This window comes from Zalophus californianus, chromosome 12, assembly GCF_009762305.2.
Source record: "Zalophus californianus isolate mZalCal1 chromosome 12, mZalCal1.pri.v2, whole genome shotgun sequence".
Lineage (NCBI taxonomy): Eukaryota > Metazoa > Chordata > Mammalia > Carnivora > Otariidae > Zalophus > Zalophus californianus.
Genome location: NC_045606.1, coordinates 69209418 through 69231459, shown reverse-complemented (window position 1 = coordinate 69231459; position 22042 = coordinate 69209418). Strand labels below are relative to the sequence as shown.

General features: G+C 40.5%; 1 protein-coding gene across 10 annotated transcripts in view; it reads left to right on the top strand.

Annotated features, from left to right (window-relative positions):
* Positions 1-22042, top strand: part of DOCK4 (dedicator of cytokinesis 4) — a 428555-nt gene that overhangs the window by 369259 nt on the left and 37254 nt on the right. For all 10 annotated transcript variants that reach the window (XM_027573302.2, XM_027573297.2, XM_027573299.2 and 7 more), the window contains 6 exons: positions 551-611; positions 4747-4840; positions 11752-11900; positions 13611-13697; positions 15497-15601; positions 20546-20687. In XM_027573302.2, the coding sequence (XP_027429103.1) occupies positions 551-611; positions 4747-4840; positions 11752-11900; positions 13611-13697; positions 15497-15601; positions 20546-20687 (638 nt within the window). The remainder of the gene's footprint in view (positions 1-550; positions 612-4746; positions 4841-11751; positions 11901-13610; positions 13698-15496; positions 15602-20545; positions 20688-22042) is intronic.

The following is a 22042-nucleotide window of genomic DNA, read 5'->3' as shown; positions in this document are numbered from 1 at the left end:
CCTTCCGTTTTAGGGTGAAGACAGTGTAACAGAGAATTGTACGGTCAGGCTGCTTTCTTATGAAGGGAGGTGGGGTGCGAAGCACACACTATTTACCTTTCATAGATGTAATTTTTTGATTTTTAAATTATCTCAACTGTTAAAGCAGTTCATCCCACTTAAATGCATGGTATTTTTCTTTTAAGAATGAAACCCTCATTCTTGTTGTTGATGGCCAGGCTTCCAGCTATTTCCCACCCCGCTGGAAGAAGGTGTATAAGAACGCATCTTCACTCCACCGTCTCCCCACCGCCCCACACCCTGCGCGAATGAGAGGAAGTGGAGCCCACAGGCAAGGGAAATGTGCAGCAGAAACTGGTGCTCAGGAGCGTCTCTCCTGAGATCCTGCAGCCTGGGGCCACTCCCCTAGTCCCCAGAGCCTCCTTCTCTACAGCAACTTGCGAATTGCCTGGGGTCTCTGACAGTACTCCCCACCCCACTCCCCCAGAAGAAACTGTGTTTGCCCCTAATAAGGAAGTTCTGAGTTCTGACTCTTGCTTTTTGTTTTTAGGGACTGCATGAAAATGGGAGAGGTAGATGGCAAAAAGATTGGCTGCACAGTTAGCCTTCTGGTTAGTAAACTATTCCCCTTTTCCTCCTTATATCCTAACGTTTGATTTTTCACAGAAATACTGTTTTGTTTGTTTTTAGTTTACAATGTGTTTTTATCTGGATGTTTCTTAGAAGAGCTTGGAAGTGTTTTCAAAAGAAGCATAGCAAGCTTCAGGTTGAATTAAATCCCAGAAAATTCTCAGCTGCGAACATTGCAGAATGCACGCACTGCACCCCCCCCTGCCCCCCGAGGCTCTGTGAGATCAGAGAGTGATGCCCCCTCCTCTCCTGTGGAGCTTTACCATCCGGGAGTCTTCTGTGGCTTTCCTAGAAGAAGGCACCATGTCCCCAGATAGAGAGGTCTTTCTACTTCTGTATAGACAGTTTCTTTCTGTCCTCCTTCTTATATTCATTCTACATTTTAATGAATATTAGTCATCTCTTCTTCTGTGAACAAATGACAATTTCTGTTTAACATACTAATTTTCACTCTCTAGCTTGTTTGCAAATTGTCTAATACCACTATTGTGAAGTTTTGCATTATAACTGCGATGACCATATAATTGATCACCCAAAGAGGACATTTTTTTGGAGTAAAATTAAATATTATGTAAGGAAGACAGGCTAAGCCACAATTGTCCTGGAAAACTAAATTGTATGAAAATGTCTCATCACTAACTGATAAATAGGATGGTATTCTCACCACAGAACTAAAGAATGACCATACATAGAGACATTCTTAGATATATATATATTTATATTAATTATATATTAATTATATATAGTTAATATAGAAATTCTCATATATTAATATAATTCTTATATATATTAATATATATATTAATATTGATGCCTTGCAGAGTTTCCCTTAGTCAGATATGAAATACAGGACTATGTGACTGCTTCCAGGTCTAAATTTGTGATGCCACGGTTTCTTTCTCTCATGTTGCAGAATAGATGAAACCTCATCAGCTATTCTAAGTACTTGTACAGATATTCTTCTCCTGACTCTGTTGGAATAGCTCACGTGCCCTGCTGGTCGGCACCGTGGAAGTGTCTTTTGCCCCCACTCTCATCTGTCTTGTCCAACTCACCGGCTTCAGTCTTTCCAATGTGTTCTGTGTCTTCCCCTCACAGCCCCTGTCAAAGCTCAGGACTTCTGCTCTCTTGTTATCAGTTTCCCTGATTTGTGTCCTCGCTGCACCCTGCTTCACCTCCGAGTAGATGCCTGTGTCCTTTACCACACCCAATGCTTGTTCTGCATTTTTTTTCTTTTCTTTATTTTTTAAATTTTTTTTTTCCACATTTGAACTCTTATCCCACATCTCCACCTCCCAACTCGGTCACTAAAAATAGTGAGACCCGAGAGCCCTCTACCCGGCCCCATCTTTTGGCGCACTTTCTGACATAATTTTTGTCATCAGACCCAGCAGTGACCTCAGGCCCCCAGGCCAGACTCACAAGGTCAGCCCACTCACCTCCCCTCTGAGCCCTCATTTCTAACCTCAAACATCGTCATTATTAAGTCTTCCCCAGTGTCTTGCCTGCTACTGCCAGCCCTTTACCACGTTCGAGATCCTCAGCCCGAGCTGCCTCTATGTCCCTACCTGTGCATCAGTGTTTGGGCAGAAGGGCCAAGTGCTCTGTAAGCTTTCAGTCTTCTTAGTCCATCAGCTTAACCCCAGCTTTTCCCCAACACTGGCCACAGAGTTGCATAAATAACCTCGAAGGACAACCTTGATCTTATTCCAGAAGAATCTTCTTCCCTTGTCTCCATCTTCTGCCACAGTGCCCTCTGTGTGGAGGTAAACAGGCACATGCAGACTCTGGGTTCATTTCCTCAGTTGGCGTAACAGAAGAGATCATTTCCCCGGATGAAAGAATGAATGCTTGCTCGAAATATGTGTAGTCGCCCAGTAGGAATAAGCCAGAGACCTAATAAAATCAGTGGCCCCAGCAGAATTCACTTGACACAAAGAATTTATCCTTTTGGCTTTACATTGACCAAGAACAGTATAGAAAATGTTAACATTTTTTAAAAAGATTTTATTTATTTATTTATTTATCTGAGACAGAGCATGAGCTGGGGGAGAGGCAGGTAGAGAGGGAGAAGCAGGCTTCCCCCTGAGCAGAGAGCCCGACACGGGGCTCTATCCCAAGACCCTGGGATCTTGACCCAAGCCAAAGGCAGATGCTTAACCGACTGAGCCACCCATGTGCCCCAAAAATGTTAACATTTTGAAAGCTGTTCTAATTTCAAACTAGCACAAGAATGCTTATTATCAAAGTGCCAAGTATATAACTTCGAAGCTAATCTTTTTAGCTTCTAGTCCATATGGAAAGTTCTTGATGTTTTCTAGTAGTAATATGGTTGTCTTCAGCTACTCACTTCCTCTTAGAGATTTCCTTAACTCTTTGGAAAGATTAATTCCAGGTTGTCTTCAGGAGAGCTCTGGCTTCCTTCACAAGATTGAAGTTAAACTGTAGTGTTAAATTGGTCAAAATGCATAATGTTTGACATGACTCATACTAGGAAATGCAATTATTGTTTTGTTCTTTGTGTCACAAGTTTTGCCAGACATATGTGAAAAATTCTCATCTACTGACTGGAGAGATTTTTCTTCTTCTTTTTAACTTTTAAGGAGAATTATTCACTTACAGAGTGATCACTTATTTTGTTCCCCCAAAAATGCTGCTTCTTACCAGAAAGCTATTAGAGCAAATCATCCCTTAATAATGTAAAAAGCCTGCTGTGGGGTTGTTAGACTTGTGTTTACAGTACAACAAATCTTGCTAGTTAAAATGAATTTGGTCGTAATAAGAGAGATGTGAATGGCATTATTTACTTAGATTTTTAAGGAATGCCAAGATCTATAGGAGACAAGAGGAAAAGGGGGAGGATAGTGGTATAAATTGGAAGAAAAAAAATCTGTGAGGCATTCAACTACATGTCAGTATCTCAAGGTTATAAGAGTTCTCATATTGAAGAACAGACACTATTAGGTAGTGGACAGAAAGTGCATTTGACAGAAGGTCCACGGGCTTGAAGCCAAGTGCAATTTAAGCAACCACACTGGGTAGTTCGGTTCATCACCAGAGCCCTGTCTAGCTAATCAGTTTCAAAGATTTTTAGAATTCCTGGTCTTTCCCCCTATCCCTGCTCATTTTCCCGTCTTCCCCATACCAGCGAGGATCAGTCAACAACAATGATAACAGTTCAGAGGGCTTGTGCAGCGATTTCATAATTCACAATGATCTGCTTAAAATAAGTGCCCCATTTAGAACCTCACGGCATCCTGCTTTTGCTGGAACCTAATGTCATGTACATTTTTGTTCCTATGTTTACTAAGTTCAGTGAGGGCTAAGGTACTTTGTAGGATGTGGTGAAGGAGTACATGTGGATGTTTATAGCTTACAGCTTTAAAAAGCCAACATTATGTGTCCAGGTAAGTCAAAGTTGAATCTTTCATAACTAATGTTAAAAACATTTTAGAGAAGGTTAGTAAGATCCAGATACTTTTTTAAAAATAAAATATCTTTGATAAGCATGCACCTCTAATAATAGTTTGAAATCTCTTGTTAATAATCCCTTTACTGGAGATTTTGAAACTCCAACACAAGAAACTCAGAATAATACCTTACCAATAAAGAGCATTTTCATTTACCCTCTTTTATGTGATTCTTCAGGGGAAGAAAAAATGCTTTTACATTATTTTTATTCATCCTTACCTATAGATCTTAGAAACTTTTTTTTTCCTTAAGGAGCAAATATGTGTGCTATTTGAAATTAAACTATCCTTTGAATATCAGTGCTCAGGTTTAGTAAGCAGCTTCATCTGTTATTTTTAGTATTTTTTTAGTTGAATAGACAGTAACACTAACAAAAAAATAATAGAGTACCAAAGAAATGTGAGTCACTGGCAGTAACACTCCCCAAGCATTACCAGCTTATCCAATAATTGCTAGGTAATGTTTAACACAGTGTTGCATTGAAAGTATATCACTGGGCCTCCTTCCTTAATTTTTAAAAAGACATTTATATAGAAAAATACATCCATTCTTATAGTTCCAGACACAGAATTTCACAGAGTAAAAAGCAGCGATTTGCAGGCCTAACTGTTGAGGAATGATCCATACTTGTATTCTTTTTTACAGAACTTCTATAAGACTGAACTAAACAAGGAAGAGATGTATATACGCTACATCCACAAACTCTATGATCTGCATCTCAAAGCGCAAAACTTCACAGGTAATTCTGTCTTTTGGCTCAGGCTGGGGAGAGTGGGCTGGACTCTGGTATATTATACATGGTCACTCCTTTGCTTTGTATAATTAGAGCTGAGGACTCAAGCATTTGTACTTTGAAATTGAAATTTTTAACTGGATCTCTGTTTCTAGCTACTTCATTTTAATTTATTGGCTTTTTTACTATATCTCTTGGCATTGTTTTTTAGAGGTTGCTTTTGGGAGTACAAAATACATATCTTACTTTTCAGAGTCTACTTACAGTTGGTATTTTACCACTTCAAGTTAAATAACGTTATGCTGTAGTTGTCCTACGTATTACGTGTGCATACATTGAAAACCCCACTAGATAAAGTAGTTTTTACTTTAACAGTTATACCTATTTTAAAGAATTTAAGAGGATTAAATAGTCTATCAAATTTGCTCATATATTTACTGTTTGTGTTGCTCTTTCTTCCTTCATGGAAGTTCTCAGTTCCTCTTTGTTATCATTTTTATTCAACCTAAAGAACTTGTCTTCATATTTCTTTTAAAGTAGATCCAGTGGTGAGGGGCGCCTGGGTGGCTCAGCCAATTGGGTGGCTGACTCTTGGTTTCTGCTCAGGTCATGATCTCACAGTTGTGGGATTAAGCCCTGAGTAGGGCTCTGGGCTCTGTGCTCAGTGCTCAGTGCGGAGTCTGCTGCACATTCTCTCTCCCTCTCCTTGTCTCTCTTTCTCTTTCTCAAACAAATAAAATCTCTAAAAACAAAACAACAACAAAAAAGTAGATCTAGCGGTGAAGAATTTCTTATTGTGTTCCTTCATCGGAGAATGTCTTCATTTTGCCTTCATCCCTGAAGGATACGTTTGCTGGATATTGAATTCTAGTTCGATAGTTCTTTTGTTTCAGTACTTGAAAAATGTTGCTGTGCTGTCTTCTGGCCTCCATGGTTTCCAGTGAGAGATCAACAGTCATCTAAATTGTGTCCCTGTGTATAATGTATAAGTTTCTCTGGTTGCTTTCAAGACTTTATCTTTGGTTTCCAGCAGTTTGATTATGATGTATATGGGCATGGCTTTCTTTAAGATTATCCTGTTTGGGTCCATGGTGTTTCTTGAATTTACAGACTTATTTCCTTCACCAGATTTGGGAGGTTTTCAGGCATTATTTCCTCAAATGTATTTTCTGCACTGGTCCTTCACTTTTGGAACTAGGAGGGACGTGAATGTTAGGCCTTTTGGTATTGTTCTGTAAGTTCTTGGGGCTCTGTTCATTTTTTTTGTCCCAATTTCTCTTCTTTCTTGTTCAAATTAGATAACTTCTGTTGGTCCATTTGCAAGTCCAGACTCTTCTGTGCCATTTCCATTCAGCTACTGAGCCCTTCCAGTGAAATTTTAATTTTTGTTACTGTATCACCCGTTTCTAAAATTTCCTTTCCCACTTTTGGTTTTTTTTCTTTTCTTTTCTTTTCTTTTCTTAGCTTCCATTTCTTTGTAGGGAAATTATATCTTTCTGTTCAAGAGTGTTCCCTTGTACTTTAAGGAGCATGGTTATAATAGCTGCTTCATAGTATTTATCTGTAAATCCAACAACTGAATCTTGGGATTGGCATCTGTTAATTGCCTTTTCCCTTTGAAATTTTTCAGTTATCCTGTTTCTTTGAATGTCAAGTCATTTGGGGTTGTTTCATGAACATTTTGAATATTATGAGACTCTGGGTTCTGTTCAAACCTTCTGGAGAATGTTGAGGGTTTTTTTTTTTTTTTTTTTTTTAATTTCAGCAGACAGTCCAGTTAGATTCAAACCTCAAGTCCTAAGCCACCTTCTGAAGGTTGCGATTCCAATGTCTGCTTAATTTTCAAAGCCTTCGCCATACTGTTCTGGTCTGTCCTGCATATATGTCACCCAGGGAGAGCCTGGGACCTAACCAGTGGTCTGTACCATAGTTCCATTTCTCAAAAGCTCTGTTATGCTGATTCTGGTCTGTTCAACGTACGTGCAGCTTGCAGGTGAGCCCAGGACATCATACACAACATTTAAAAATCCCTTTCTCTGTGTGCCTCCTCTCTGTGATCTTCCTCACTTTTCCTTTCTCCCAAGGGCTCCTTTTCCTAGCACTCTCACTTAATCGGAGTCAAATTAGTCAAAGCCAAGACTTGATCCTCCCCACACCGTGATGCACTCCCTACAGCTGGTCTTCCTGGGGGCCAAGCACTCAACATAAGAAAGCCGGGGATGCCTCTGCTTCCACTGTGAAGCCCTCCCTGTGTGCACCGCAGCTTTGCGCTGTGTTCCCAGGACTTGGGGGGAGGCTAGAAGGTCCTAGAAGGACCCCAGAAGGGTCCTCATCTCAACCCTCTGCCCAGAGGAAATTTCCTGGGAGCTTTTTCTTTCCGTTTCCCTTTGTAGTTCCAGGAGACCAGGACGGCAAAGCCAGGAGATATGAAAGGCAAAAAAATAAAAACCGTGAACTCACTCTTTTATGGTCATTCTTTGAGTATTGATTTTCTTACTCTGCCCACCTTCTCTTATTTACTCTTCAGAATCTTCCAAGAGTTACCTTATATATCGTGCCTAGGGTTTTTAGTTGGGGAAAGATACGATACAAGGTCCTCACTACATCGTAACCAGAAAAGAACCCTTTAACTGGATGTAGGAACTATAAATCTGAGTCTTTTGCCTCACCATTCTTCCCAGGAACTCCTGAATTGTGGTCCCTCATCCAGCTTTAAAAGAAAGTAATCCTTTCTGAAATGGTCCTTGTGTGGCCAGATTTTAAATAATGCTTCCAGCTACAGTTTCACTGTATCGATTAACAGCATCACTCTTTTCTCAGTGTGGAGATCTTGATGTTCTCTTTGGTATCTCTGAGCCTCCCTCAAATCATCAGTCACCGTGTTCTGTGGATTTCCCTTCCTAACAATCTCTCAAAACCACGTCCTTTTCATTGTTTCCACTCAAGCTGCCTCCGTTAGGCCTTCATCATCTCACACCTGGGCTGCTTTTTAATTAGCACCGGAGCAGGGGCAGAAACTACAGCCTGCAGACCAACCACCTGATTTTGTGAAAAAAGTTTTATTAGAACTGAGCCACACCCACTGAGGCGGCCATGGTCTGTGGCTTCTTCTGTACCTACAAAAGGCAGAACTGAGTAGTTGCAGTGACCATGTGGCCTGCAAGCCAGATTATAAATCATTATAATTATGTTATTATAATTATAAAGTTTTTACTGTCTGGCCCTTTAAGACAATTTCACCAGCCCCTTCTCTAGATACAACAGTTTTCAGTTGGTATCTTCTATAAAAAAAAAAAAAAGTTCAAACTCTTTATTCAAGGTGCATCGTAATAAAACCAACCCCTGTCTATGCAACTCATCTTACCACTTCCTTGTCTCCATCCTTAAGGGCGTGTGCTTTTACTATCTTTTCCCGGAATTCTTTTCCTTTTCTTTCCCACAGCAACTCCATGCCCGCCCCTCCCATGCGCTGAGTTCATGATTCCAACTCTTTTTCCATTGCACCTTTTTCAGGCTTCAGTAAAGCACTTACCACATTGTTTTGACACGGTGTGGCTTCCTTCACACACACCATTGACCCCTGAGAGACATCATTCTTGTCCGGAATCAGATTCTGAGACAGGTGTCATTTATTCCACACCTTTCCATGTCACCATTCAGTCATTAGTCAGCTTCTTCTGATGGCTTGCCAATCCCTGCTTATCTTTCCAGACTCCACAGGGGCACACCCACCCCTCATCTTCTGCCTCACCCCTGGACCACCCCAGGGCAAGCATGATTTGGAAAGCAGTTGCGATGGACTAAAAACCCTTCATTGCCCCCCACCCTTGTAATTTTTTTTATTATGGTAAAATATACGTAACATAGAATTTACCATCTTAACTGGTTTTACGTGTACAGCCCAGTGGCCCGAAGTATGATTCCCATGGTTGCACAACCATCCCCGCTCTCGGTCTCCAGAACTTTTTCATCTGCACAAACCGAAACTCTGTACCCATGAAACAGTAACCTCCCATTTTCTCCTCCCCGCAGTCTCTAGCATCCACCATTCTACTTTCTGGCTCCGTGAATTTGACCTTCATGGCCCTTTCAGTCACTCCCTGTGGGCAGCTGAAGGCTTCAGCCGGGGGAAGGGGTTCGCTTGGTCCTTTTCATCCTTTTCACTAGGAAATGATTACTCGCAAGGGTATTTTTTTAGTTCTTGGGTACTGGGGGAGACACAAAAGAAATCTGAGAGACAAAAGTGATCATTCCAGAGCTGTGTATTAAGAGAAAAGGGAGTTACTCAGCAGTGCAGGGCCAAAGCTTGAAGGAGCAGTCGGTAAGAGGCTGCAGCTGTCATCCATGTGGTAAATGAAGGGAACCATGGATTATTCACACAGAGGAACAAGGACACACTTAGGGCTTTCCTAGATGCTTGGCATTTATTGTAAGGATATGTGGGGAGTTAAAGATCAGGAAGTCATCTCAGGAGGGCTCAGAAAACTAGAAAGCTGTTCAGATACAGCGCAGATCTGACTGTCATTATTATCATTTTTGTCCCATCAAAAGCCATCTTCCTTGGCAACCTGCGTTGTGGTGATTCAGCTCTGTTTCTGCATCCGCCAATTTACCAATACCCTTTAGCCAATACTCTCCTCTGTCCGTGTCACGTACAACTTCGACAAGATAGAATTTGACTAGTGCCCGTTAAAACAGAAGGTACCTCCGTCCCCGTTTGGGCAGCTTTCTGGTACAGCTACCTCCGGATCAGGATGCATCTTGTTTCATTCAGCAAAAGCTGATGATGGGTCAAGGGGCTCCAACCAGGGAGGCTGGAGGCTTCTTAGGAGAAACATCAGTGAGCTCCTTCTTACGTGTACTATGAGGAGGGACGGTGGGAAATGTGAGCAGAGGTTGGTAGGGACCAGATCATGGCCAGCCTTCTCTGTCCCTTTAGGAATCCTACATTTACTGTTAGCTACTGTGAGTCACTGGCTACTTGGAATCAGGGGAGCAATATGATCCTTTGCAGTTGAAAGATCATACTGGTAACCGTGTGCAAACTGAACAGAGGGGAATAAGAGACTGCTGGTGGGGTATGAAAGCTTTTGCAGTTATTGAAGCCAGGAGACTAAGCTCACCAAAGGTAATTAAGAAGAAAAAAGGCCAGAGCCTGTGCCTCACAGGACTTCCACAAGTAAGAGGCAAGAGAAAAGTGATAGGGACCCAGGCCTTTCTTATTACAACTACATTTTACACGCTGAGATGGCCAAATCATAGTAATAGGACTTAACCTGCTACTTTAGAGCTTTACGTGTAGTTACTCTTAAGGCAAATAAATGAAGATTAAGAATGACTATTTATTGATATTTTGTTAAAAGCTACTCTTACATCTTTTTTTAAGATTTATTTATTTATTTTAGAGGGAGAGAGCACGAGCGGGAGGGGCAGAGGGAGAAGGAGAGAGAAACTCAAGCAGACTCTGCGCTGAGTGTGGAGCCCCACGCGGGGCTGGAGCTCATGACCCTGAGATCATGACCCAAGCTGAAATCAGTAGTTGGACACCCAACCGACTGCACTACCCAGGTGCCAACTATTACATCTTTTAAGAGACATACAGGGATGATAATTAAATGGATTAATAACATAAGGGTTTGTCTACTTTATTCCATTTAATAAATGAGTTGGTTACTATAATATTAAAGGAACAAAATAATTATTGGAGTCCTTCATCAGTGACAATGGAACTGTGGTTCCTATTGATTTGTTTGGCCATATTTAAGATTCAGGAAGAGACCTGCAGAATGGCAAGTACTCTGTTAAATGCACTACCTGTCAACTGTGCTTAAGCCTATAGATTACCATTTCCATGTGTGTATACAGAACATCACCTCTTGGGTGCCTGGGTGGCTCAGTCAGTTAAGCGTCTGCCTTCGGCTCAGGTCATGATCCCGGGGTCCTGGGATCGAGCCCCAAATCGGGCTCCCTGCTCGGTGGGAAGCCTGCTTCTCCCTCTCTCTCTGCCTGCCGCTCTGCCTACTTGTGCTCTCTATCTCTCCATCAAATAAATAAATAAATCTTTAAAAAAAATATTTTAGAATATTACTTCTTTACGTGTTCTCCCAGGAAATCCCAACCGCACCAAACATGTAATGACTTAAGTAACTTTTACTGAAGATTTGTGGGGCCAACTGAGGGTCATACCACGCAACACACAATAGTCATCTCTCTCTGTGTCTCTGTCTCTGTCTCTCTCTCTCTCTCTCTCTCTCACTCTCTCACACACACACACACACACACACACACACACTTCTTACCAACACTTCTGCCCTTTCTAATCCCTCCTCTGTTACTAGATTTCTTTTTTTCTTTTTCTTCTCTGCATTTAGCTCCTCTCTGGCTTCTTTGTCCCTCCCAAATTCTGCCTATACCGTAACCCTGCCACCAAACACCATTTTCAAATTTTTCAGCCTTTTATTATCAAAAAGAATTTAATTACCATTTTTTGTTTCCTAATCACATCCTTTGGAAGATGCCCACAGTCTCACCCCAAGTGATTTACCAGGGAACTTCCCCAACAGTCAGAGGCATGTCTCCCTATTTCTTTGAACAAGCTCCAACAATATATCCTTAAACATTTTTATTATGCCAGCAGCATACAGGCATTGTAGAAACAAGGAAGAGGTATGGGAAGAGACGTGAGGGGAAGAATGAATGTAGGGAGCCAAAAGATGAAATACAAATCTCTGATAATTCCATCTTTCAGGGGGAAGTCATCACTCATTAACTGGCTCTTGCATATATCCTGAACATTTTTCTTCATTATCATGAAATTCAAAAAATATTTTTTCCAATTTGCCCCAAACCAGCCCCGTTTGAGGGGAGGCTGTCCAGGGGTCCTGGTCTTGATCATTGCCTTCCCACTCAATTTTCAGAGGCTGCATATACTCTCCTGTTATACGATGAGCTGTTGGAATGGTCCGATCGGCCCCTCCGGGAGTTCCTGACCTACCCCATGCAGACAGAATGGCAACGCAAGGAGCACCTGCACCTGGCTATCATCCAAAATTTTGACCGAGGCAAAGTAAGTAGCCCTACCCACCCATGGCCTCTCTCAAGGTGGTTGTACTGGTGTCATGTTACCTTTCATTTATAGTTTTTTCATGCCCACCTCCTCAAGCCAGGCACCCTCAGATTTTAATGTGCATTAAAAACACCCAGGAGTTTGCTGAAATTCCCAGGTCCCACCTCTGGACATTCTGATTGGGTATGTCTGGCATGGGGCAGGGGATTTTCTGACTTTAACAAGGACTTGAGGAAATTGCAATGTGTACAAATTTGGGGCTATACTCTGAAAAACACTGCTCTGTAGGTTTTGACACCCAGGTATTTTATTCTCTGAAAAACCATTACCACCCCTCACCTACCTCCCCAGATTAGCATGTATTCTGCCCCATTCCACTTTTTTGGTAAGGTAAAATAAATGAAACTAACTTTGTTTAAAGAATGTTATGGCATCCTGTCATAGTTTTAAGAGATGCCACTGGGTATCGAAAAACCTCACTGACCTGATGATGCCATTCAGCCCGTTACCTCACTCCACCCCATCTCCCTCCTCAAGGTCTTGCAATACCCTTTAGGAAGACTTAAGAATCTGACAACAGTTGTTTATTTGATTTGAACATTTGGATGCTATTGGTGTCTTCGATTTAAATATATCTCCCCAAATGCCAAGGTTAAACAGGAGACTAAAATACAAACAGTGGCTGTCATTCTTTTACAAAACATAATTGCATAATTTGATGCAAGGAAATTGCCTCTTTCCTATCCTCCTTTATTATGTACCTAAATACCCTGACATATCATTTGTTACATTAATAGCAAGGAAATGCCTTTGCATCCTCCTCTGGTGAAGTTTCCATCTATAGGATAAGTTGTTATAAAATCTCGGTTCTGCTTATCTTGGCCCTTCCAGGGGGTTTTTGCTAGATCAGGGGTTACAAACTATGGCCCATGGGTCAAATGGCTCGCCACCCACCATTTTGGTACCGCCCACATTCTAAGAACTGCTTTTACATTTTTAAGTGTTTGAAAGATACCACAAGAAAAAGAATATCTGACAGATGAAAAATTACATGAAATTCACATTTCAGTGTCCCTAGATGATAGTTTTATTGCAACACAGACAAGCTTATCCATTTTGGCTGCTTCTGTGCTTTAATGGTGGAGCTGGGTAGTTGTGACAAAGACTGTATCGCCCACAAAGCCTGAATTATTTACTCTGTGGCCTTGTGTAGAAAAGTTTGCTGACACTTGGGCTAGATGAAAGAATTTTTGCATTTCTGCTGAGAGTAACCAGCTGGGTTAGATCCCCACAATTTACAAGTGCAATTGAGCCAAGCAAGGTATCCAGCTGTGGATAATTGGGCCTTAGGGGTCAGTGGTAATTCCCTCCTTAGCACCGAGGGCCCATTTATTCATCTACTTGGCCATGGTAGAACTGTAGTTATTTCAAGATGATGATTCTGAAATGACACCAGAAAATGTTTCCACACCATATGTTAATGCCTGTTGTGGTGGATCATATTTTCTCACTTCCTAAGGATCTTTAATAATTTACATGTTCATTGCATGCTGTTATCAAGCTTAAAGTGGCAGTGATACTATTAAAGGTAGGTTATAAAGATTAAGAAGTAAGGCTTGATGATCTGAAAGCAGTCCCACCCTGACCTCTGGGTGGAAATAAGTAAATGTCGTGGGATCATCAGCATTTATATCATTCGTTTGTCCACAGTGTTGGGAGAACGGCATCATCTTGTGCCGGAAGATTGCAGAGCAGTATGAGAGTTATTATGACTACAGAAACCTGAGCAAGATGAGGGTAAGGAACCTGGATGCATGCTAATCAGGCAATGGCATCCTTTTTTCATTAACTTTCCAGTATCATTCTATAAAATTAACTCTGTGATCATCTCGACCTGTCTTGCAGAAAGCTTTTTTAAGAGAAGTCTTTCCTCTGCAGCATACTCAGCTATTTAGAGAAATAGCAAGTGCTTCTGATTAGTACACAGAAGTGAGCCTTTGATCTCTTCTAAACATCACCTCTGAAATGTAAAATCTAATCCATGATTAATTCTTTTAGTTTATTGAGGAGAAATCTCCACGCTGTTCAAAGAGCTTCTCACTTGTATGCAGAGCTCTACCACAAAATACTATTCTTAGTCCCATAATCTGCACAGCAAAACAGTAGACATGGCTGGCTGACCCATTTCTGTTTCGGGGCTAAATTCTATAGGTGTCATCTCTCTAACTTCAGCAACGTGTTTGATTTGCTAAACCTGAACCAAGGTCTTAGTACCCAGGAGCTCAGGAGTTCAATATGCTGTGTCCCTGCACCAAATGTTCTGTCCCTTCTTTTCTTTTCAGGTTCAAATGGGTCCCTCTTGCACTCTGAATCCTTACTCTTAAGAGCCATGAGCATTTTGTGTCCTCTTACCATATTTAAGCTCTGCGGGGTTTCTAAAATAGGAAGAAGATTATGATGTTGCCTTTTAATTCTGAGGTAGTGGTTTCTGAGATGATATTGTCAACCTTTAACAGCTCATAAAATCCCTTACCCCACACGTAACTCATTCAGCCTGTAGGAACTGGTCCTGTGCTGCCGGTGTAGTATTTCATGCCAGTGGTTCATCGATGTTTCTCCCAGCATGAAAACCAAAGAGAAAAAAAAAAAACAAAACAAAACCTTGTTTTAACTTCAGTCCATCATGCTGGCGCTGGCAGGCACTGCAGTTTTATATAAAAACGTTTCTGTGCTTCTCTTGGCATACACCCCCGTAACAGAAGCGAGGTTACAGTGTTTACCCGGGAGAGCCCTTGGGTACCATAGTCACTCCGATTTTTATAAACCCAAAGCATTACACTTCATGCCAACTGCTCTTTGGGGTGCTGTTACTGGGGGCAGGGGGAGGGGGAGAAGTTTTCAAGAGCAATATTAGTCTTTCTCCATAAACCCTGGGGATGATAATACCATGAATGGAAAACCATAAGCTTTATGGGCTTCATAGTGCCAACATTGTGGGAGACACACTTAAGAGCTTTCAGCCCAGACAGCACTTTGCATGATGGGTCTCCTTGGGTTTGGTTTATCCCTGTCCAACCTGTGCAAGCTTGCACCTTCCACATGTCCTGAATTACCATGACCAAGGAGAACCAAATCCACAGGTGAGTACATCTGGCACTAGAATTCTCCAGAAAGATTTGGCCTCTGATAGTTCGTTCATTTTTTTAAATTCATGTTCATATTCATTTAATTGTGAAGAAAATATTTTCTTGATAGGCTTTGTGCATAGAAATTATTTTCTCTGGTGAGAACATGGAATAATATTTGATCCTTTAAAAGCAGGGTCAGCAACCTGTAGCCTGTGGACCTGGCAGGACTGAGTAGTTGTGACAGGGACCATATGGCCTGAAAAGCCTGAACTCTTTATTCTCTGGCCAATTACAGAATAAGTTTGCTGTTCCCTGCCTTAAAGCACAGAAAGGGAGTGAAACCTTCTTTTCTGCAAACTGAAAACTACAGTGAAGTTCTCCTTTGTATAGAAGAAATATACTCTTCTATAAATAGGGGGAGCTGAAGGATGAGATAAAATGCCTAGAACTTCTCCTTTGCTTTCCTAGATGATGGAAGCCTCTTTGTATGACAAAATTATGGACCAGCAACGTCTTGAACCAGAGTTCTTCAGAGTTGGCTTTTATGGGAAAAAATTTCCGTTTTTCTTAAGAGTAAGTTAAAACACTATTTAATTTGCTGTTATACTTCCAAAATAGATATCCCAATCAAGGAAACCAAGATGTTTAATGGCATTTTGTTCTTTTAGTACAATAACATCATGAGATTTTTCCTTTAACTTTTTAGTGTGCAGACACCGTACTAAATCTAGAATACCTTGTTTTGAATAATTTCCCAGGCTATCAAGTAATGATTTGATTTTCCCTGCTAAATTTCTAAATTCACTGTATCTTATGAAAAGTCTTACCTATCTTAACCCTTCAGTGGATAACATCTTACTTACACTTACTTATATGAAAACACTGGTTGGAAGAGGAAATGTACCTCCCCAAGTAATTTAAGGAGAAGTATCTGGAATAATTGAGTGAATTCATTACAAACTTTAGATATCAGCATACAAATACTTTGGTGTTTGTGTTGCCCTGCATCCTGCTTTAACTGCCAGCACATATGAATAAATATAAGATGGGGGTCCTTGGAGGAGGAGGGAGAGGAGAAAGATTGGACTGCATTATTTGTTTAATAATCATTAACTTAGCTCCCTTTTAGAATGAAAGTTTTATATGTATTTGTTTATTCATATATTTACATATAAAGTTTATATCTATATATATATATATATATATATACACATATATATACACACTAAATGTAAATCTAGAGTCCAAAATATCCAAACACCATAGGCAAAAATTCATTTTAGTATTACATCAAGCATACACTCAAATGACAGGTTGATTGAAATGACCATGTATTTCAGTGCCATGAAGACATAAGTAAAAATCTCCTTGTTGGGTTAAAAGGGAATCTGCATGATGGTGTACACAGAGTCAGTCACAAGGCTGACTCTGCAGATGGATCTAAGGACAAAGGAAAGCTTGATTCTGGATCAAAAACGGAGACAGGTTTAGAACACTCTCTGACTTTGAAAGACTAAGTTTTGAAAGTGGACATTCTAGGCCTGGGCTGTCATCAGCAACCCCCTGACTTTGAAAGACTAAGTTTTGAAAGTGGACATTCTAGGCCTGGGCTGTCATCAGCAACCCCCTGCCCAGTGTACATGACCAGGATCCAGGTGGTGAGTAGAAGGGGGACAGTCTGGCGCAGAGGGCTGGAGACCCCACAGGAGGGTCCAGACGTGACTCTGGTGCAGCAGACCCCCATTCCTTTCTCGGCTCAAAATCAGGCAAAGTAAAAGATTACTTTTTTCTTCCACGTCATACTCAGGGCCAATCAATCTGTTACATACAGTGGGTACAGTGTTTACGAGTCATAATATTGCCTACAAAAGTATTTTAATTTCTTTTAAAGATCAGAAGAAAAATGAATTTTTTTGGTTGAAGAAATTGTTATAATGTATATTAAGTTGTGTATTATACATTAGATTATTATGTATTTATTTGTCCCTATACCAAATCAGTCTCTCAGTATGATTTTTTAATAAGTTTTTATAGAGGAAGGGGCCCACAAAAGTCATATTGTAGCCCTGATCAAATTCTGAGTTCAGCTAGCAAGTGCACTGTAAAGTATCCTAGATGTTTATCTTGTAAATGAAACTGTGATAATTGAAAGTGTAAAGTTTTTTAAAAATCAGAAGAGGGGCACCTGCGTGGCTCATTCATTAAGCGTCTGCCTTCTGCTCGGGTCATGATCCCAGAGTCCTGGGATCCAGCCCCTCATCGGGCTCCCTGCTCAGCGGGGAACCTGCCTCTCCCTCTCCCCGTACCCCCTGCTTGTGTTCCCTCTCTCACTGTCTCTCTGTCAAATAAATAAATAAAATCTTAAAAAAAAATAAAAAATAAAAAAATAAAAATAAAAATCGGAAGAAGTTTAGGAGTCACAATTTTAAAGGGAATTTAGCAAATTAGAAAACTATATTGGCTAATAAAATAAATTTTGTTAGAAAGTCAATTAGAAAAAAATCAACCTATGTTATTAGTCTTTTCAAAACAGCTTTTCTAGATATAAATGGCATTTTCTTCAAAGTGAAGAGAAGGGTCACCCTCTATTCTAAAGGGCACCACACCCTTCAGAATCATGAGGCTGGGCCTCTTTTTAGGAAATCATATTCTAGTCTGTCCTTCAATTAAAAAAAAAAGCAAATATCAACATTAAAAATTTCCTTGTTGATCAATTCCAAGACAGTTTTTCAAGCTGCAGTAAATTAATACATTTACGTAAGTGTATGATCTGAGTAGTTTTTTTACCCTCGTGAAAAACTGACAATCTCTTTGTGCACAGAATATCTCTGAGTAGTGATTTGTCTGAGGAGAATGACCAAGGTCAAGGATGAGAGAGAGATTTACTTTTCACTGATGCTCTGTATTGTTTGGGAATTTTTTTTTTTTTTTTTTTTTACCATAGATCTGTATTTCCTTTTCAAAAGAAAAAGACAATAAAAAAATTTAAGTATTAACAAATGTGACCCACTGATTCCACTCCTAGGTATATACTCAAGAGAATTGAAAACATATGTTCTCATGAAGACCTGTACACAAATGTTCATAGCTGTACTAATCACTATTGCCAAAAAGTGGAAGCAGCCTAAATAACAATCAACCGATGAATGGATAAACAACATATGATATATCCATGCAATGGAATATTTAGCAGTAAGAAAGGAATGAAGTACTGATATATGAACCTTAAGCATATCACGTTAAGTGAAAGAAGCCAGTAACAAAAGACTATGTGTTGTATGATTCCATTTATTTGAAATGTCCAGAATTGGCAAATCCATAGGAACAAAGTAGATTAGTGGTTTCAGAGGCTGGGGGGATGTTGGAGGAAACAGGGAGTGATTGCTGATGGGTACGAGTTTCTCTTCGAGGTAATGAAAATGTTCTCACATTCAACAGTGGTGATAGTTGGTCTGTGAATATACTAAAAACCTTCAATAGGGTCTCTTTTATGGTATGTGAACTATATCAAAGCTGTGATTAAAAAAAAAATGTATTGATGGGGGAAGTGCTTAATTCCTTTTAATTTCTTGACAACTCCAATATCAGTCCCCAAATTTATTTTTATTTCAGAATGACTTCTTAACACCGTTGAATGATTATATGCTTAGAGTAACCCCTGATTTTATAAACTGCTGTATATATACATACGTATATATACATATGTAGTCTTATTTTATCAAGCAAATTTATTATCTTTTGAGTAGAATAAAAAATACATAGCATCAGAAGGTATACCTTCTTTTATCTAGACAGTTTTAAACATGGGCTTGTGGGGGGGTCCTGATTTCTAGGTAGTCTGTCTTAGCCTGTGTTACCAAAGGATCGTGATTTGGGGGTTTATGAGGAATTGTGACAGGCTTTCAGAGCCCACTCTCCGCTGTTTCCTCTGCAGCTGCTTTTTCTCGGCTGCAACCCTCAGCCCCCTGCCCCTGGCTCAGATTTCTTCCTTAGGGCGTTTTATGCAAGCATAGGAATCTTATCAGGCTGAGAACCTTGGGCCTTAGCTAGCTCCCCCAGACCACGAACCACTTCCTCTTTCTCTTAAAGATCTTCAGGGCATGTCACCCACAACCTTTTGTGGTCCCAGTAACAACTAGGAGTTTTTTCTGGCTGTACCAGCCATGTTCAGCAGAGAGAGCTCAGGCCTTGGTCCCACATCTGAGCTTGAATACAGTACGCATGGACAAAGTACAGAAGGATCTTGATCCTCGGTTCCCAGTTCTAAAATGGGGCAGGATGTGGGAGTGACTACCTCTCAGGTTTAGTGGGTTAAGTAAGATATGTACAGAGTGCCTCGTCATTGGCTGTTTTAAGCAGTTGGAACTTCATAACCATTAAGCTGGAAGAGTTCCCTCTTACCTAACCTGAGCAGTAAGGTGCTTTAAAGAAACCTGCCCACCTTTCCAGCTCTCTAGCCTACCTCAAGGATAACCTTCACCATTTTTACCTGAACGAGAGACAGTCCCGGCCCACAGAGTACTTATACATCTTCTAAAACAAAACAAACGAACAACAACAACAACAACAACAAAAACAGAAAAAAAATTGTATCCAACATTCGGCAAGTCCCTACAAATCCTAAATCTCAATTTGGGCCAGTAAATAAGATTCTTGGCCACAGGAAGCTGAGCTGAGTTGGTGATGGCAGAGAAGTTTCCTGGGCCAGCCTTGCTGAGAGCAGGAGTACAAACAGGCTCAGTCTTCCTTTCTTCCATGCCGGGATCCAGTGTGGAGGCCCATCTCTGTGGCCTTGATAAAGAATGCAATAAAATGCATTTTTGGAGATCGCATTTACTTTCTTTTCCTCCCTATTGAGACTTTATCCACTAAACTCTGATACCCAGCTTATATTTTTAAAAAAATCTTTTTTATTGTTATGTTAATCACCATACATTACATCATTAGTTTTTGATGTAGTGTTCCATGATTCATTGTTGGTGCAAAACACCCAGTGCTCCACGCAGAACGTGCCCTCTTTAATACCCATCACCAGGCTAACCCATCCCCCCACCCCCCTCCCCTCTAGAACCCTCAGTTTGTTTTTCAGAGTCCATCATCTCTCATGGTTCGTCTGCCCCTCCGATTTACCCCCCTTCATTCTTCCCCTCCTGCTCTCTTCTTCTTTAAAAAAAAAAAATCTTTAACACATGTGCTCATCAGCATTTAGAGGGAACATGATTGCTTTGTTTGGTGCTCTGAGAATCCGATGCCTCTTTGCACCTTAGCAAACGAACCGGGAGGAGGGGCACGTGCTGGGGGCTCTGACCAAAAGCAATAGAGAGGGAAGCTCGGGATCCTTGCCTTGCATTTTTCACATCTGGGCAAGTTTTTCAGACTGTTTTTGGGGGGGTTTGTTACAGTGTGTGGATGTGAGGCATGTGCTCACTTCCTGCCACGGTCCTCTTTTTTGGCTTCTTTCTGTAAGGAACGCACTCAATTACATGGCTCTCCTTTCTTTGTTTATTTCACCTCCAGAATAAGGAGTTTGTGTGTCGAGGGCATGACTACGAAAGGCTGGAGGCCTTCCAACAGAGAATGCTGAATGAGTTCCCCCACGCCATCGCTATGCAGCATGCCAACCAGCCTGATGAGACCATCTTCCAGGCGGAAGCTCAGTGTATCCACACCTAGATGGGCTGCATTGCAGTTAGAGCTATTGGCCGTTAGCTGCAGAGTATTTTCCTGCAAGGTTGTTCAGCCTCTGGCCCTTTGCCATGTTCTTACTTTCCCTCTTTCTCGCTCATCTTGATTTTAGCTTAGCTCCTTCTGAACAGAATTGTTCTAGTTATTATCACAATGTCAGTTGAAAGGAAATCCCTTAAGGATTCTAGTAAAGAATTTTTTTTTCCTTTTAATTAAAACTTTTCCATATCTCCACCCTGCTTTTAAAGCTCCTTTTAGTGATTTCCCTTAGAATAATTTTCCTCCAACATATCCTGTGGAAACTGCTTCAGTTGGAGGAAATAATAGCATTATATTTCCTAGCACATATCATTCACCCCCTTTTCACTTGATATTTTTATTCTGGAAGGAAGTGCAGAGAAGGAGGTACCTTAGTATCTCTAAGGTACTGGGGGATTCTTAGCCATGGCATTTTGGACAGCCTTTGATGATTGCTGTGTAATTGACACTTTCATTATCTAAATACAAACAACTCAACTGAAATTATCCAGGCACTAGAGACAAAAGGAATTCACCCCAGCACTCCTTTGTGAATACTTCTGTCTCTTCCCAAAACTTAAGATCTTGAAGAAGACAAGAAACAACCATTGATAATCACGGATCCCATTTCAAAGTAGAAAATAAAATGCAACAGAAGCAAGAAATTACATAAGGGAAAATATGTTGCTATCCTTCTTTGAGAAGAGAAGAAGGTAAATATACAAGTAAATATGAGACCCCTTTATTTTTTTTAAATTTAAATTCAATTAGCCAACATATAGTACATCATTAGTTTTAGATGTAGTGTTCAATGATTCATATGATACCCCTTTAATGTAATTTTTTAAATATCAACTACAACAACACTCTGCTTATCAGTATAAGATTTGGGAGAGTGATACCACAAGTGGGGGAAGGCTGGAGACACAGAGCATCACACAGGTAAATATAAATCACTGTCAGAACTGGTTATTGTCTTTGGTCATGGTTGCATGGGTATTGATACATTATTTTACAAACAAACATTAGTTAAGAGGGGACATGCTTGGAATGTCTCTTAAGAATTAGAATAATACAATTGTATTATTGTATTATACAATTCTGAGTACCTAAGATCCAAGCCATTCCCACCCACCCCCCACCAAGAAAAGAAGAAAAGAAAATCAGTGATAAATTCACACATAATAGACATTTTAAACAGATACTTTGTCAGAATCACCTCCCTAAAACTAGTTCAAGGCCTGTAGTTTGAGAAATGATTTGTCATGAACTGAGTTCTTGGCCCCTTCTTGGCATTTTTTAAATGACTTC